Raw genomic sequence first — 14535 nt, 5'->3', positions numbered from 1 at the left:
CTATACACTGTCTGACTCCATTTGTACGAAACCTCTAGGAAAGACAAATTTAAAAACAGAAAGCAGATCAGTGATTCCCTGTGTCTAGGGCTTGAGATTAATAAATACAAATAGGTTTAAGGGAATTTTGGGAGGTTACAGAAATGTCCTAAAACTGCAGCATGCTGATGGTCGCATACTCTATTAATTTACTAAAAATCACTGAACTGTATATTTTCAATAAATGAATTCTGTGGTATGTAACTTATACATCAATAAAGCTGTTAAACACAAATATAAGTTCTGCTTTGTAAGTGGCAAAATCATATGATTTCATACATATAATCATCTGTGCACATCATGAAGAGAGGACAATATAATTCTAAATGCATTCCAATTTATACTGTCTTAAATGTTCCTTATATTTTGAAGAAATGCAACAAATTATTGGAAGATTAAAAGAGTTAATTAGAAAAGAAGCAGTAAGGGCTTATAAATCATTAGAATATAGGCGAACCATAAAAAGGAAAAGACTCAAAATTGTAATTTGGAGTGCATTAATTCAACGCTCTGGATTTAACTTAACATCATTAGGTAGTCAAAAAACATTTTTCTATTAATAAGTGAAAATAATCCAAATTAAACCATTGTGTCTAATTAAACTTGGATCAAGGGAGTCCTACTATGAGGAAAACAAATAGTTGGTATTGACAAAGTTGTTCTCTGTATTCCCAACATGGGTTTTAGAAAAGCAAACCACCAACTACCATCAGCAGGTTACCGAATCAAAGCAAGAAACGTATCTACATGGGAAAAACTAGACCAGGCATCCTCCTCATTCCTAGCCAGTGGCAGAGCTTCTTCTGGTTACACAGTAAGAATCAGCTACATTAAGATACATCTGTATATGTATCACAGCAGTTTCTGTAATCTCTTCATTGAGAAAAAATTCTTTACATTTATGCACTATTCATTTTAGTTATTTTATTGTTTTTGTTTTTTGAATAAGGTATCTTTAAATGGGAATGGTTTGAACACATGCCATAATAACTAAACTCAAATAAGAAGCAGAATGATGAAAAATTTGAGATATTTACTCGACTTCTACTTTCTGCAAAAAGAGTTTAAGAATAAAACAAAATTTATTTCTAAGTCATTTGAGCTAAAACTGGAAAAGCCTCTCCCTCATAGCTCTTCTTTCAGCACACACACACACAAAATCCTCACACAATAACTTTCTCCTAAATCCACAGACTATATATATAGTTTACTATCCCAGAAAAAATTAAGGCACTAAAATCAAGAGACGTGCCAACACTGTAGCATAAAAAGTAGATGCGGAGGTAGGAGAGAGTCTCTGTTGCTAGCAAGGAAAGCTAGTCTTCTAATGAGATTACCCCTTTTCCTACCATATTAGTATTGTTGTTTCTGTATCAATCAATTTTCACCCAAAGCATAGTATAATTTTTTTTAAATAAATTTATTTGTTTATTGGCTGCATTGGGTCTTCGTTGCCGCGCGTGGGCTTTCTCTAGCTGTGGCGAGCGGGGGCTACTCTTCCTTGTGGTGTGTGGGCTTCTCATTGTTGTGGCTTCTCTTGTTGCAGAGCACAGGCACTAGGCTCGCGGGATTCAGTAGTTGTGACATGTGGGCTCAATGGTTGTGGCTCGTGGGCTCTATAGAGCAGGCTCAGTAGTTGTGGCACACGGGCTTAGTTGCTCCGCAGCATGTGGGATCTTCCTGGACCAGGGCTCGAACCCCATGTCCCCTGCATTAGCAAGCAGATTCTTAACCACTGCACCACCAGCGAGGCCCAGCATGGTATAATTTATAAAGAATCTGGGTTTTAGTGCCAAAGAAATCTGATGCTGGATCCGTATTTCAGCACGTACCAGTTACGTTTTCTTTGGCAAACAACTAAACTAATTTCCTCATCTGTAAACTGAAAATACTGCTAAAGGCTGTTATGAGAATTAAAGAGAACACATGAAGTAGAATACGACCACTGCTTAGTAAACAGTAGGTACTTAGTTGTAGACAATGGTGAAGAGATACAATCTGTTCCAGTCTTTAACGAAACTTTGGATATCTCTGACAAAGTAAGGACAAATGTTTAATCCATCTACCCTAAACCTTTTCTTTCCCTCTTTTATCTATATACGGTACTAGTGGCTCAATTGCAGTCTTGAAATTCTTCAAAACACCCAACAATTTCCAGTGGTGATTCAATGCGCCAAATAAACACCCTTAAAGTCTTTAGGTATATTCTAATTCCTATCTCATGGTGCTCTAGGTCTCTCATATTCATAGTCCACATCTCTAGAGTATGCTGTGACACCACTCCTCTTTAGAAATATGGAGGGCATATTCTGATCTCTGCGCTACACACATTTAGCACTCTGTGTGCTACAGATGCTAAGCATCGTGCAGTGCATTAACTGTCCCACCTAAAACACTCACAGTGCTCCAGGTGAGAAACTTGATTCACATAGTAAAAGAACCTTAAATATATCCTGAAGGCTCCTGATCACACCTTTGTCCAAAGGTACTGGCAAAACATTCAACCTTTTATTATATTTAAGTCTCACACTTTAAAGCTGTGACGTTCAATATGGTAACTACTAGCCACATGTGGTTCATGAGCATTTGAAACATGGCTCGTATGAACTGCGATGTGCCATAACATGTAAAATATACATCAGGTTTTGAATTCCTAAGCATGAGAAAATAATGTAAAATTTCATCAATAATTAATTAATTTTGAAATAGCATTTTGATGTAGTATATTTAATAAAATATATTATTAAAAGTAATTCCACTTTTCTTAAGCTAGCCACCATAAAATTTAAAATTACATATGTGGCTTGCAATACATTTCTACTGGATAGCACCACTCTAAGGAGCCTAAGCCAGTTCCTATCAGCTCACTGGGGTTCAGAGAAATCCACTCTTTGTTATCAAGCATCCTGGGAAGAGAATTAATGAGAAATTGAGGCAAAATGTCTAATGATTACACAGCTTCATGTATTTCACTTTTCAAGCTACTGCTTCTATGTTTCAATATGTGTCTAGTTTTATTTATTCCAAAGGAAAGAATAATCTATTTTAGCACTTTAACAAAGTCAGTTATTGCCTAACACTGAATAGTCAACACTTCAGTACACTCTTAGAGCTCAATGACCTAAAAAGAGGGGTTTTATGGTCTTTAAAATAAATAATAATAAAAAGATAGATTGAGAGGTAAAGGGATAGATTATATTAAAGTGTTAACTGTAGAAACTAGGTGGTGTGTATCTGAGTATTCACTCAATTTCTTTTGCCTCAGCTGTACATATGTTTGAAATTCTTAAAAATAAATATTGGGGGGAAAAAGTGGTCTCAGATTTAAGTCTCTCATTAAGATAAGCTTCATCCTAGGACACTTTTGAGGTCCAAGGATCATTATGGAAAGCTATGGGCTATGGGATCAACTACGACTTCTTCTGCTTAAATGTATTTATTTTAGCTTATTTATATCCAAAAGAATAGTAACAATAGCAGTTTATACTTACGCTGAGCTTATATGTCAGGCTCTACACATCTCCCCAACATCTCTATGATAGATACTATTTCCTATTCCTACTTTACTGAGGAGGAAAAAAAGACTAAGGAACTTTACCAAGGTCACCCAGCTCATGTCATAAGTGGTGGAGCAAGAATCTGGATCCAGGCAATCTGGCTCCCAGTCTAGGATCCTAACCAGTTCAATTTCACACTGCCAATCAAAAGCATTCTCATTAGAACATCAACTCCAAGAAGGGGGAGACTTGGCTTAGTTTATTTTTGTGTCTTCTTGACTCTTAGAAAGGAGTTCAGGTGGTGAAAGAAAAAGACAAAGATGGTGATGGTTCACAGGGAAATGAACCAAAAGTGTCTACCTATGCAGAGTCCCAAAGCCTGAGAGAAGGCACTTACTCGGAAAAGCCTTTCCACTTCAGTAGATATTCCACCTGCCCCTTAACCACACGCCTGTCTAGCACCTTCTCCACGACGTACTCCTCCTCATCCTCTGAAGAAGAACTGTCAGCTGTCCGCTTGGTTTTCTTTCCCATGTCTCACGCTGTTCCACCTGAAGGACTAAGGCCACCGGGTTCCTGCAAATGGGAAGGACAAAAATGGTCAGAATCTATGTGAGCAGTTAAAACTTCCTGTCTCTTCTTGATGGGATGCAGGGAGTATAATACAAAGTCACCATGGACCTTTTTCTTGGATCTTGAATCATTCTACAAATGAGTCCTAAGCATTTAATCAAAAATGGGCAGAGGGGCTTCCCAGGTGGCGCAGTGGTTAAGAATCCGCTTGCCAATGCAGGGGACACGGGTTCCATCCCTGCTCCAGGAAGATCCCACATGCCGCGGAGCAACTAAGCCCATGTGCCCCCCCCCCCAAAAAAAGGGCAGAACCCCACTTTCCCAATTACAACCTTCTCTTCAGCTAACAAGATCAAAATTATCCAATGACACAATTATCTAACTCTTCTAATTTCAGATTCCATAAGACAAGCAATGTGTGAGATTTTACTAACTACTTCTATAACTGTTTACAAGCCATAAACTCAAAGAGAAATATGGAAAACCTTCAGTTAAAAGAACTACCATAGAATTAAAACCTTTCCCTCCAAAGTGAATAAGGTTTTTTATTAAAAAAAAAAAAGTCACCAAAATCTAACTTTCCTCTGCTCTGAGCACCCTGAACAGTCTCTTAGCAGCACAAAAAAAGGCCTGCTCAGGCATCTTTCACCACATTTTCAGTGACTCGGTACATTTCCCTTAAACAAATTGAGCTTGTCCCTTCAGAGCATCCATCAGCTCACAAAAGCGAGGCTGACATCTCAAACACATTAAGCCCCCTCTTTCATTTGGGGATGGGAGGGAGGCAGGAAGGAGAAAAATATTTTTCAGTCCTAAAAATCAAAATTAGTCATTGGGTTGTTCAGTAATTCTTCAGACTCAACTAATCCAAATACTAAGGAGGTACCTCTCCTCTTAACTGGAGTTGACTTTGGGCCAAAGGAAGAGGAGGAGGAAAAAGAAGTCTGATGTTCCCAGACTCACATCAACATGAAGCCTCAAAACACAGAGGAACCATTCATAGGCCCAAGGAAAGCTGAAGGCAACACAAATGGAAATTGAGTTAAGCTCAGAAATATGCACGACCAGGGGGTACTTAACAGAGAATCTAGATTTTTTAATTCCCACGTTTTTGTTACCATAATCATTTTTAAGAATTTTTCCTTAACCATGTTAAATGGTGCCTAGAGTCTGGATTACAGAGTAGCAGGAATTGTTTTCTTAGCTGAACTCCATTTTTATTTTGCTGTAATCTTTAAACCTTTTTATTCAGCACTCTAAAAATATTTCCAACCCGATCAGAAGATCACCCCAGGAACAGGGAAGGTCACTACTAATCTCAGAATTTTGTTTGAGTAGCATAAAAAGTTGCATCTATCAATTTACCTCAAATTAGCAAAATTTAGGGAATTATTCCAAGAATATATAGTTGGAAACCATATCTCCAGAACTTACTAGCAATAGGCCTGCCCACCCAAAAAACTGTTTGTACCCATTACTGCCCTGTAATAAAACTATGTTTTCATTAACATACTTTATTTGGAAGAGGGGGTGGGAGGGTTAGGGAATGTAGGTAAGGGGTTTCAATATAATTTTTCCATGAATTCAAAGGAAAGTCCCAAGCGTCAAAAAAAAAAAAATCTGATTTGATTTATTTAAAATAAAAGCCTCCAACCTCACCAGAGACAGGAAATGTCATATTCCAGGGAGAATACCCCACCCCCACCCCCACTCACCTTGGAATTTCCGGGAGCTGAGCAGTTTAGGTCAGAGCGCCAGGGTTAAAACCAGCCCCGGGTTAGATGCATGCAGTTAAGCATTGTGGCTATGGCCTCCTCTGCCTCACGAGGAAAAACAAGGATTTACATATGTGTTCTTCAGTTTGAGGGAGGAAAGAGGAAAATCTCCCTTTATACCTTCATGCAGAAGAGGAGCCCCAAAGGTAGAAGATGAATGGGGGTTCCCTCCTTTACCTACCGGATCGCCCCAGTTCTTTCTTTCCCTCTGGGCTAACAGGAGGGGCCTCCCCTCCCAGGTCTGGGGCTTGGCGGGCTGGCAGCTCCCCCGCCCCCACCCAGCTGCCTAGGCGCCACTGCGCAGCTGTCCCAGTCCGTTGCCATGGCAACTGGCAGCCGTACTAGACTAAGGGGGGGAAGAGGCAAACGGAAAAGTTAAAAGGCTTAACTTTCCTTTTCAGTGAAGACTGGGTGGAGAAGTTGGAAGGTACCTCTCTTGGCCTCAAGGCTAAGGCATTCAGAGCTCTAGGGAACTGGATCTTGGGTTTTAAATCCAAAACTTGTGCTTATTCCTCTAAGAGCACTGGGAATTAATCAATAGCATTTTAAGATCTAACAGGATTATAGCTCAACTAGAAGGAGGGGGGGCGGGGAAAGGCTAGATCCTTCTACAACAAGATCAGTACAAACTACCCAGCCTCTAATCCAGCCCACCAGAAGCACTTTAGACAAGGCCTTTTCTACCATCTGTCACTGAACAGTTAATTAAAATGGTGGGGGGTGGGGCAAGGGGGAATAACAGGAAAGGGGGAGGGGAAGAAACTATAGAACTTTCTCTCTTGGGGGATTACTAGACACAGAAACAGAATCTAGAGGCTTGAAGCACTACCAAAGAACCTTTCAACCGAAATTATAGGTAGAAAAAAAAATTTAATTCTTAAGTAGTTTAAAGAAAAGGGGGGGGAGCAGTCCAGTCACAACCATTACTGTTAACTGAAAACCACTTCTCATTCGTTGTTCTTGTAATGTTATAAAACAAATTTTAAAATAATTACCCACCTGGAACATTATATAGTAATTTAAAACTTTGTATATTAAGAATCTTTAATACTTGAGAAAAGGAGGACTGAGATGAAGAGAGAATTAAGAAACTTGCAGTCCCACGAATTTTCCTTTCTCCTGGCCCTAAAGAACATTTTAGAGAGCTCCAAAACTCTGCTCTCTGCTTTACAGATACAGGTCTTTTAGAGATGAGGCTGCTGCCATAGGAGAATAAGAAAAAGGGACAATCAAAAGCAAAGAACCGGACGGAGGAAAAAAAAGAATGGTGATTATTTTGGCTATCAAACAGAAGACACTGTAGAGTATGAAAGCAACTACAACCTTGAATAGACCCATCAGGAAATCTAAGTAAAAACTGCCTTTCTCAACTTTTCCTAACTTTTAAAAACTTTTTGTAGTTAAGGGATATGAAAACAAAGCAAAAGGAATTAGACCAGGGTTGTGATTCTGTGATTAACTTGCCTTGTGTGATCTTGAGTAAATAAATTTTAGATCTAACCCCAGAATCACTAAAAAGGGGGCCAAATAAATCCTCACTGCCTACCTCCTAGGGAAAGAGTGAGTTTATGCTGAAACCAAAGGGCTGTTAAGTCCCCCAAAGAGAAGCTTTTGTAAAAATATTACAGGGCCTAATACAATAGCAGCAGGAAATATGTGACCTTCCAAATTCCTAAGCCATTAAACCATATCACATGCAGTAACTCCTGCAGTTCAACATGTTAAGTTAGAGAGCAAGAAAGGAGGAACTGTGTCTTTGTTAACTAGGTGCTGGTACACTAATAAACCTTCAGAAAAAGGCAGGTAACCTTTTCTCTCAAGGTCAAAATTCTTACTCCTTAAAATTCAGGAAAGCATTGGAGATGGCAGGATGAAAAGACTAACAGCAATTCTGTAAAGGGATAAAAGACAGGAAAGAAGGACAGCAATACTAACATTTCAGTGAAACCTTTCAGAGAAAACAAGGGAATTCAACGAGGAAAGGGACAAAAATATTCTGGTGTCCATCCTTCTTAAAATATCAGGAAATAAAGAGCCAGATCAATTCCCTCCTTCCCACTCTTAAGAACTGCCTAAAAGGAACATGGCTAAGATCGCTTTCTCTTTGGGAAATGGATTTTGTAACCGCTGACAAATCAAATTGGGCCTGATGCCAGGAGTCAGAGTCCAACCATAATATTCTGTAAAGAATGGCATGCAATTGTCTTGTAAATCTCCTGGACAGTCACAGATCAGAAGCTGGCAAGGATGACGACATAGTTCTGATGGAATGTGTCTTATCTTAACCTTGAAGTTACAGATCTGCTCAGGAGCAGCAGTAAGAAATGAGAAATGCACTCAGACACTGGAGGGGACATAATTCTCCTTTAGACAGTGCGACCCAGTGTAGTAGGGTCAAATGAAACACAAAGCCAGACGGACAATTTAAGGGCTAGAGCCTGGAGCAGATAAAGCATCAAGACTGGTGGTTCACGCTGAGCTTGGAAGGAGGGAGCGTTCCAGGGTGAGAAATGAGACATGGCTGGCAGGATGATGGACTGATTAAGGTAGAATCCTGATACCATGACGGAGGAAGGGAGGAAGAGAGGCCGAGCCTCTGAGCAAAACCTTATTATCCTTATGCAAATCTCCATGGGAAGGGGTGAGCGTCTCAAGTTTCTATAGAGTCTTTCAGATATAACAGCTTTCAGCCTTTTCTTGAACATACACAGGAACTCTGTGGTAAAGGCATCAACAACTACAGACAGAGTGCAGCAATTTAACTGCCCATCAGATCACGAGAAAGAGCAGGCCGCACCAGCCCTTCATATCAACGATACAAGGCAAATTCACCTTACAGGTCTCTGAGTGCTGGGGGAAAAAACACCTAAACCAGGAATCTAGTGAGAATTCAGCCTTGGACAAACATCAAAGAGCTCTGCGGTCAGGCACAGTCAGAACCCACATTCCAAGTCGATGACAGGAAACTTCTTTAACAGACGAATCTTCCAGGAAAAAAAGAAAAAAAAAAAAAAGGGAAGAGGTGACGAGGTGAAGCAGAAAGAGAGCAACAACAAAAAAAAACCCCACACATAATAAGGGTAAAAGAAAAAAAAAAAAGGTAAAAACTGCCAGAGCCTAGAAATTACAGAGAGGGTATTATAGAAAGCTGGGGCAATCCAGAGAACGTATATAATGGTTAGCTATCTGCATTAACCAATCAATCCTGGAAGCAGAGAATCACTCACATGACATCTCTGGTATCTGTCTGCTCTGTCCAGTTCAGGCTCTGCGCTAGTCCCTCCCATCACTACTTTTCAATGTCAGCTGTCCTAGTGGCTTTTCTTGGATCTTGGTGTAGCACCCTGTATTTTCATCACGACTTAACACCCAAAAGCGTATATCCTAAGTTTTCCCCTAAGTTTTCTTCATACTGTTTAAAAAGTAATGAAACCAACTGCTAAGTTGCCTCACTGAACTACCTGCTGAACTTCTGATATTAGTCACACCAAATGTCAAAATGCATAATCAATGAACTCTTTTCGAGTTTCAATATAAACTTGATAAGCCCACTAAGAACGCAAAATCTTCTATAAAGAAAGTCATTCTAAAGAATAGAAAAGGGCAAGGGTATATGCAAAGGTCCCTATCACACATATTAATATGCCACTGATGGGTGACTTCAGTAGGTCCAGGCTTGAGAAATTCCCATTTCTCCCCTAAGGCCCTTGGGGAAAGCTGGTAGCTTATGTGAAGATTAAACTGTCAGCTACAGCACTGTCTTCAAGGCGTCCTCTTTATAGCCTTATTGTAGCAAATAAAACAGATGAAAAGAAACCAAATTTACAGAACCATTTTAATCTGGTCTGTGTTCTTTGCTCTTTATAGATCTAGAAGTACCAGTGGTTTTAGGTTTGTAACACATACAGCATAAAAATAAAATACCCTCTATAAAGATGTTTTCTTCCACTAGATTTATGATTTCCAAAGTATTAGCCATGTGGCATTTTAACAAAAACACAGCATAGGGATGCACATTACAGCTGTCCTGGCTGTCTCAGGTTTTGTTAAATGGGCTGATAACTATCACTCCACCACCAGGAAAAGCCTATGAGCACCCAATTCAAGAGGAGTTAAAAGCTTTTTAAATGTCTATTTAAGAGACTGGATTAGGAAAGAGTTGAGGAGGAAGATTAACTGTGGTCGTTAACACCCCTATCATTAACAAGCCACATACAGACAACACCAACTTTATTAATAGAGAGGAGTGTGGAAAGAGGAAATGCTCTCTCCCTTGGCTAGCACAGCTCCAGTTCATGATCCTTTAAAAATCAGGCCAAAGCACTGCTTCAACCAGTCACAGAATTATTCTGGGGCGAAGTATCCTATTTGTTGATTATCTAAGCCTCCTGCTCAAGCGGGCAAGGGAGTAAAGAGCCTTTTGTTCTTTTAGATTAAAACATATACATTATAAATGGAGATAAAGGCTGCCTTATAAATTTCATTTGACTGTACTGTCCTCCAAGCTCTGATGGCCATTAAAAAATATAAATGAATATGTACTACAGCAATTCTCAGAACTGCTCAAAGTGTTAAGTCTGGTTCACTGGTATATTTAGCAGTAACACACAAATTCTTGATAACATTACCAGATCACAATTCCACAAAACAATAATTTTACATGGGATTTGTCTTTTTCCTTTATTCAAATCTACTGAATTTTTTCTCTCAAGTGTCCATCTTCTCTAAATTTAGTTAGGGCACACCTAAACCCATCACTGGGCAAGAGGTTAGATATTCAATTGTTCCAAGATTCATGAGAAAGTAGAATTTAGTACCACTATGAGCAAATGTCTTCCAGGTGGTGCCTTCCAACAACTCTATCCCTGGAATGTACTGAATTCATCTCAAAGCACCAGTCTCTGGTGAGTGTCAATCTCACCTTCATTTCTCTCTATTAATTTAATGTAATGAAGCATGAACTAGTAGATCTTGTCACCTTTCATGAAGAACCTGGCAATTTCATCATGTCTTAAGAAAAATGGATAAGAGCAATATTTGAGTAGATTACCATGAATCTTAGATTTTAACATACCACTTTGGCAAATCATGTTCACAAAATATGGAAGGGTTAAAAGGGAATTGAAATATCCACCCCCAAATAAAGTTATGGTCATAATGCATTTTCCAAATGGCCATAAAATTAAGACTCATGCATATCTAGCTTATACAGATTTTTGGCCATCAGCAGCTTAAGGGTTACAAGGGCCCCTTCAGGTCAGTTCAACAAATCCTCTATTTGAAGGAAGAGCTTCTACTATGCCAAACAATTTACATTCCTATCACAGTCTTAGATTAGCAAAGACATTCAAGAGTCATAAAAATTAATTTGCATAACCATAAACTAATATCTCTAAAAATCTCTAATGTAACTGTTGAGATGGTATTAGACTTCCAATCAATATGCTAAAATCTGATTAATACATCCTGATACAAAAAAGGAGTTTTTATATAATTGGAATAAGAAAGATATCTGACTGTAAAACTTCAGGGAGTAAAAGAGAGCATTCCTTCAACATATGGCATAGTTTTCTGCTCTGCCATTACCTTGGTGTATTAGTGACATGAATTATATTGAAGTCACAGCCTACAATTTAGATAAATAAAATCAAGCCAATATTGAACTTTTTCCCATCCCATACAACAGTATCCTTGGCAGCTCCTTGGCCATCTATTATGATCCTGACCAATTTCTCTCTGTGGCAATTTAAAAGCTGTAAAAAAATACATAATGGGTGATGACAGGAGAAACAAACCCACACCAGAAATTATTGAACCTTGTATGTCTTTGCAAGCATCTCTATTGACATTTAAGTTTGAGTTACTATGCCACAATATCATAAAAGTGTGCTCTACACTTCAGATATATTGATAGTTAAATGCAAAGAAAGGCCACCATCAGATAAACAGCTAAAGGGATGGCCAATCTCAGACCACCCAGCTCTTCCACTGAGCATTCTGACACATTGCTTAAGCCAAATAAGATGTTTCTCTCTTTTTGTCCAGCTTCCAACCATCATCCCAACTCAGATCCTGTGCCAAAAGGATGATATAGTAATACGGATCCTTGCTTTAAAATTGTTTGGTTGGTTATGGGACATTTATTGAGGGCCAAGTAGGTGTCAAGCACTGCATGAGCACTTAGTCTAGCCCAGTGTTCAACTTAAGGACTAAGGATTTTAAGTTTCTCCTTGGTTAAGTCAGCACTGGTTAGCACCATCCTCAAAGGTTGTTACAAGAAAGCTATCAAAGGGGCAACTAGTTAACCGGCAATATCAGGACTAGGAAGATGTGGGTCCTGAAAGGTTGGACAGTTCACTTAACCTTAAGGGTATTATTAGTTATTTGCCCTACTTATCTCAAAGATCTGCTGTCAGGGGTGGGGGCGGGGATTAGAAAACACTTAAAAATATGAAGCAGGGAAGTTAAATGTCTGATAGTAGATGAAGTTAAAAATAATGAACACTTTGCTAAGTCTTCCCTCCTCTTCTATTTTCTGGAAGAGTTTGTGTAGAATTGATAGTATGTCTTCCATAGAAGTTGGGAAAATTCACCTGTGAAGCCATCTGGATCTGGAGTTTTCTTTGTGGGAAGGCTTTTAACTACAAATTCCATTCCCTTGATACATACAGGGCTAGTGAGGTTCTGAGTTTCTTCTGAAGTGAGCTTTGGTTGTTTGTCTTTCAAGAAAGCTATTCATTTTACCTTAGACACTGAATGCACTGGCATAGTTGTTCATAATACTCCCTTATTACCCTTTTAGTGTCTGTAGGATCAGTAGTGATATTCCTTTTCTTATTCCTGATATTAGTAATTTGTGTCTTTTTTCCCCTGATCAGACTTGCCCTTTCACTTTATCATCTCAAGAAACCAACTTTCAGTTTCATTGATTTTTCTCTGCTTTATACTTCAACTGCTTACTGCTTTTACCTTCACTCTTTCCTTTCTTCTGCTTACTTTGGGTTTAATTTGCTTTTTCTTTTTAATTGAATAAAATTTACACTTAACACTATATAAGTTTAAGGTGTACAGTGTGTTACTTTGATACATTTGTATATTGTAACACAGTGGACAATGTAGTAACATTTATGTTCTATAACTACAGTACAATATTATTGTCTATATTTGTTATACCATGTATTAGGTCTTTAGAGTTTATTTACTACTTGTTACAAGTTTGTACCCTTAAACACCATCACTCTTATACCTTTTCTTCCTAGGTGCTTAAGATAGAAACAGACTCTAGATCTTTTTGCCTTTTTAATTAAAGCATTTAATACTATAAATATTCCTCTAAGCACTGCCTTGGCTATATCCCACAAATTTTGACGTCATTCTTTTTATTCAGTTCAAAATATTTTCTACTTTTCTGTGTGTGATCTCTTCTTTGATCCATGGGTAACTTAGAAATGTGTTTAGTTTCAAATATCTGGGGATTTTCCAGATGTCTTTCAGTTATTGATTTCTAATTTAATTCATTTGTGGCCAGAAAACATACTCTGTATGATCAAATCCTTTTAATTTTAAAATGTGTTTTATGACAGAAGATGGTCTTGGTAAATGTTCCCGGGCACTTGAAAAGAATGTGTTGGGCTGAATACCCCATGAATGTCAAGTGCATCATGTTGGTTGATAGTGTTTTCCTAAGTCTATTCCTTATTTTCTATTTGTTCTACTAATTACTAAAAGAGGGTGTTGAAATCTTCAATATAATTGCAGTATCTATTATTTCAGTTGTATTGTTTAACTAAAAGAGGGTGTTGTAGTCTCCAATATAATTACAGATGTTTATTATTTAGTTCTTTTTTTTCTTGTATTTTGATGCTTATTATTAGTTGTGTAAAATTTAGAATCATTGTGTCCTTTTAATGACTCGATCCCTTTATCATCTAACCTAGTGTTAGCTATTTGCCCTACCTACCTCATGCTTGTTATGGAAAAAGAAGAAAACACTGGAAAATACACAGGAGACAGAAGGTAAAATGTTTGGTGACAGTAGTTAAAAATAACTTTAAAGAATTTTCTGAACTATCGGTAAGTTTTATTTATGATTGTCTCCAACTACACATATAAATGAGGTTTGCCTATGTTTTATCAGATTCCTAGATATAATTTATTGTTTTGAAATACTGAACAAATTAGCAGTATATTACCCTCTACAACTCCCTGTGAGGTGAGTCTTACTGATTTAGGGATGAGAAACAAGGCACAAGGAGTTCAAGGATTTGCCTCAGAAACCAAACTTCATTGACCTCTTTAGCAGAGGGCATTTTATTCCGACATAATTATGACTGCTGGCTCAGATATGAACTTGCTTTATTCTAAGAATTGTAGATTACAATCAGAGAAATACTTGAATTCAATTTGGTTCCTCATCTCCATGGAAGAAATAAATAAGTGTGTGTTATAAAACTTGATCTTGAAGTAGTTCTTTCAATGACATCATCTCAAGCCCATGCATTCTGGTGTCCTTCCTAGCAACGAAACATGATGGAACGGGCACTTAGTAAGACTGAAGAATAAGACTGCACGTTGGGACTTCCCTGGTGGTCCAGTGGTTAAGAATCTGCACTTTCACTGCAGGGGGCATGGATTCGATCCCTGGTCAAGGA

The 14535-nt window shown here is 38.3% G+C and overlaps 1 protein-coding gene across 5 annotated transcripts in view; it reads right to left on the bottom strand.

The window, feature by feature from the left end:
* CBX5 (chromobox 5) overlaps window positions 1-14535 on the bottom strand; it is a 34302-nt gene that overhangs the window by 14420 nt on the left and 5347 nt on the right. For 3 of the 5 annotated variants that reach the window (XM_057701738.1, XM_057701742.1, XM_057701740.1), the window contains one exon: window positions 3934-4112. In XM_057701738.1, the coding sequence (XP_057557721.1) occupies window positions 3934-4070 (137 nt within the window). In that variant the 5' untranslated portion in view covers window positions 4071-4112. Of the gene's footprint in view, window positions 1-3933; window positions 4113-5824; window positions 5899-6065; window positions 6139-14535 lie in introns of those variants that run through there. The other 2 variants (XM_057701739.1, XM_057701741.1) reach the window with 2 other exon arrangements.

Source organism: Hippopotamus amphibius, chromosome 12 (genome assembly GCF_030028045.1).
Source record: "Hippopotamus amphibius kiboko isolate mHipAmp2 chromosome 12, mHipAmp2.hap2, whole genome shotgun sequence".
Classification (NCBI taxonomy): domain Eukaryota; kingdom Metazoa; phylum Chordata; class Mammalia; order Artiodactyla; family Hippopotamidae; genus Hippopotamus; species Hippopotamus amphibius.
Note: the sequence above shows the minus strand (reverse complement) of the source record. Positions and strands in the feature narration are given on the sequence as shown.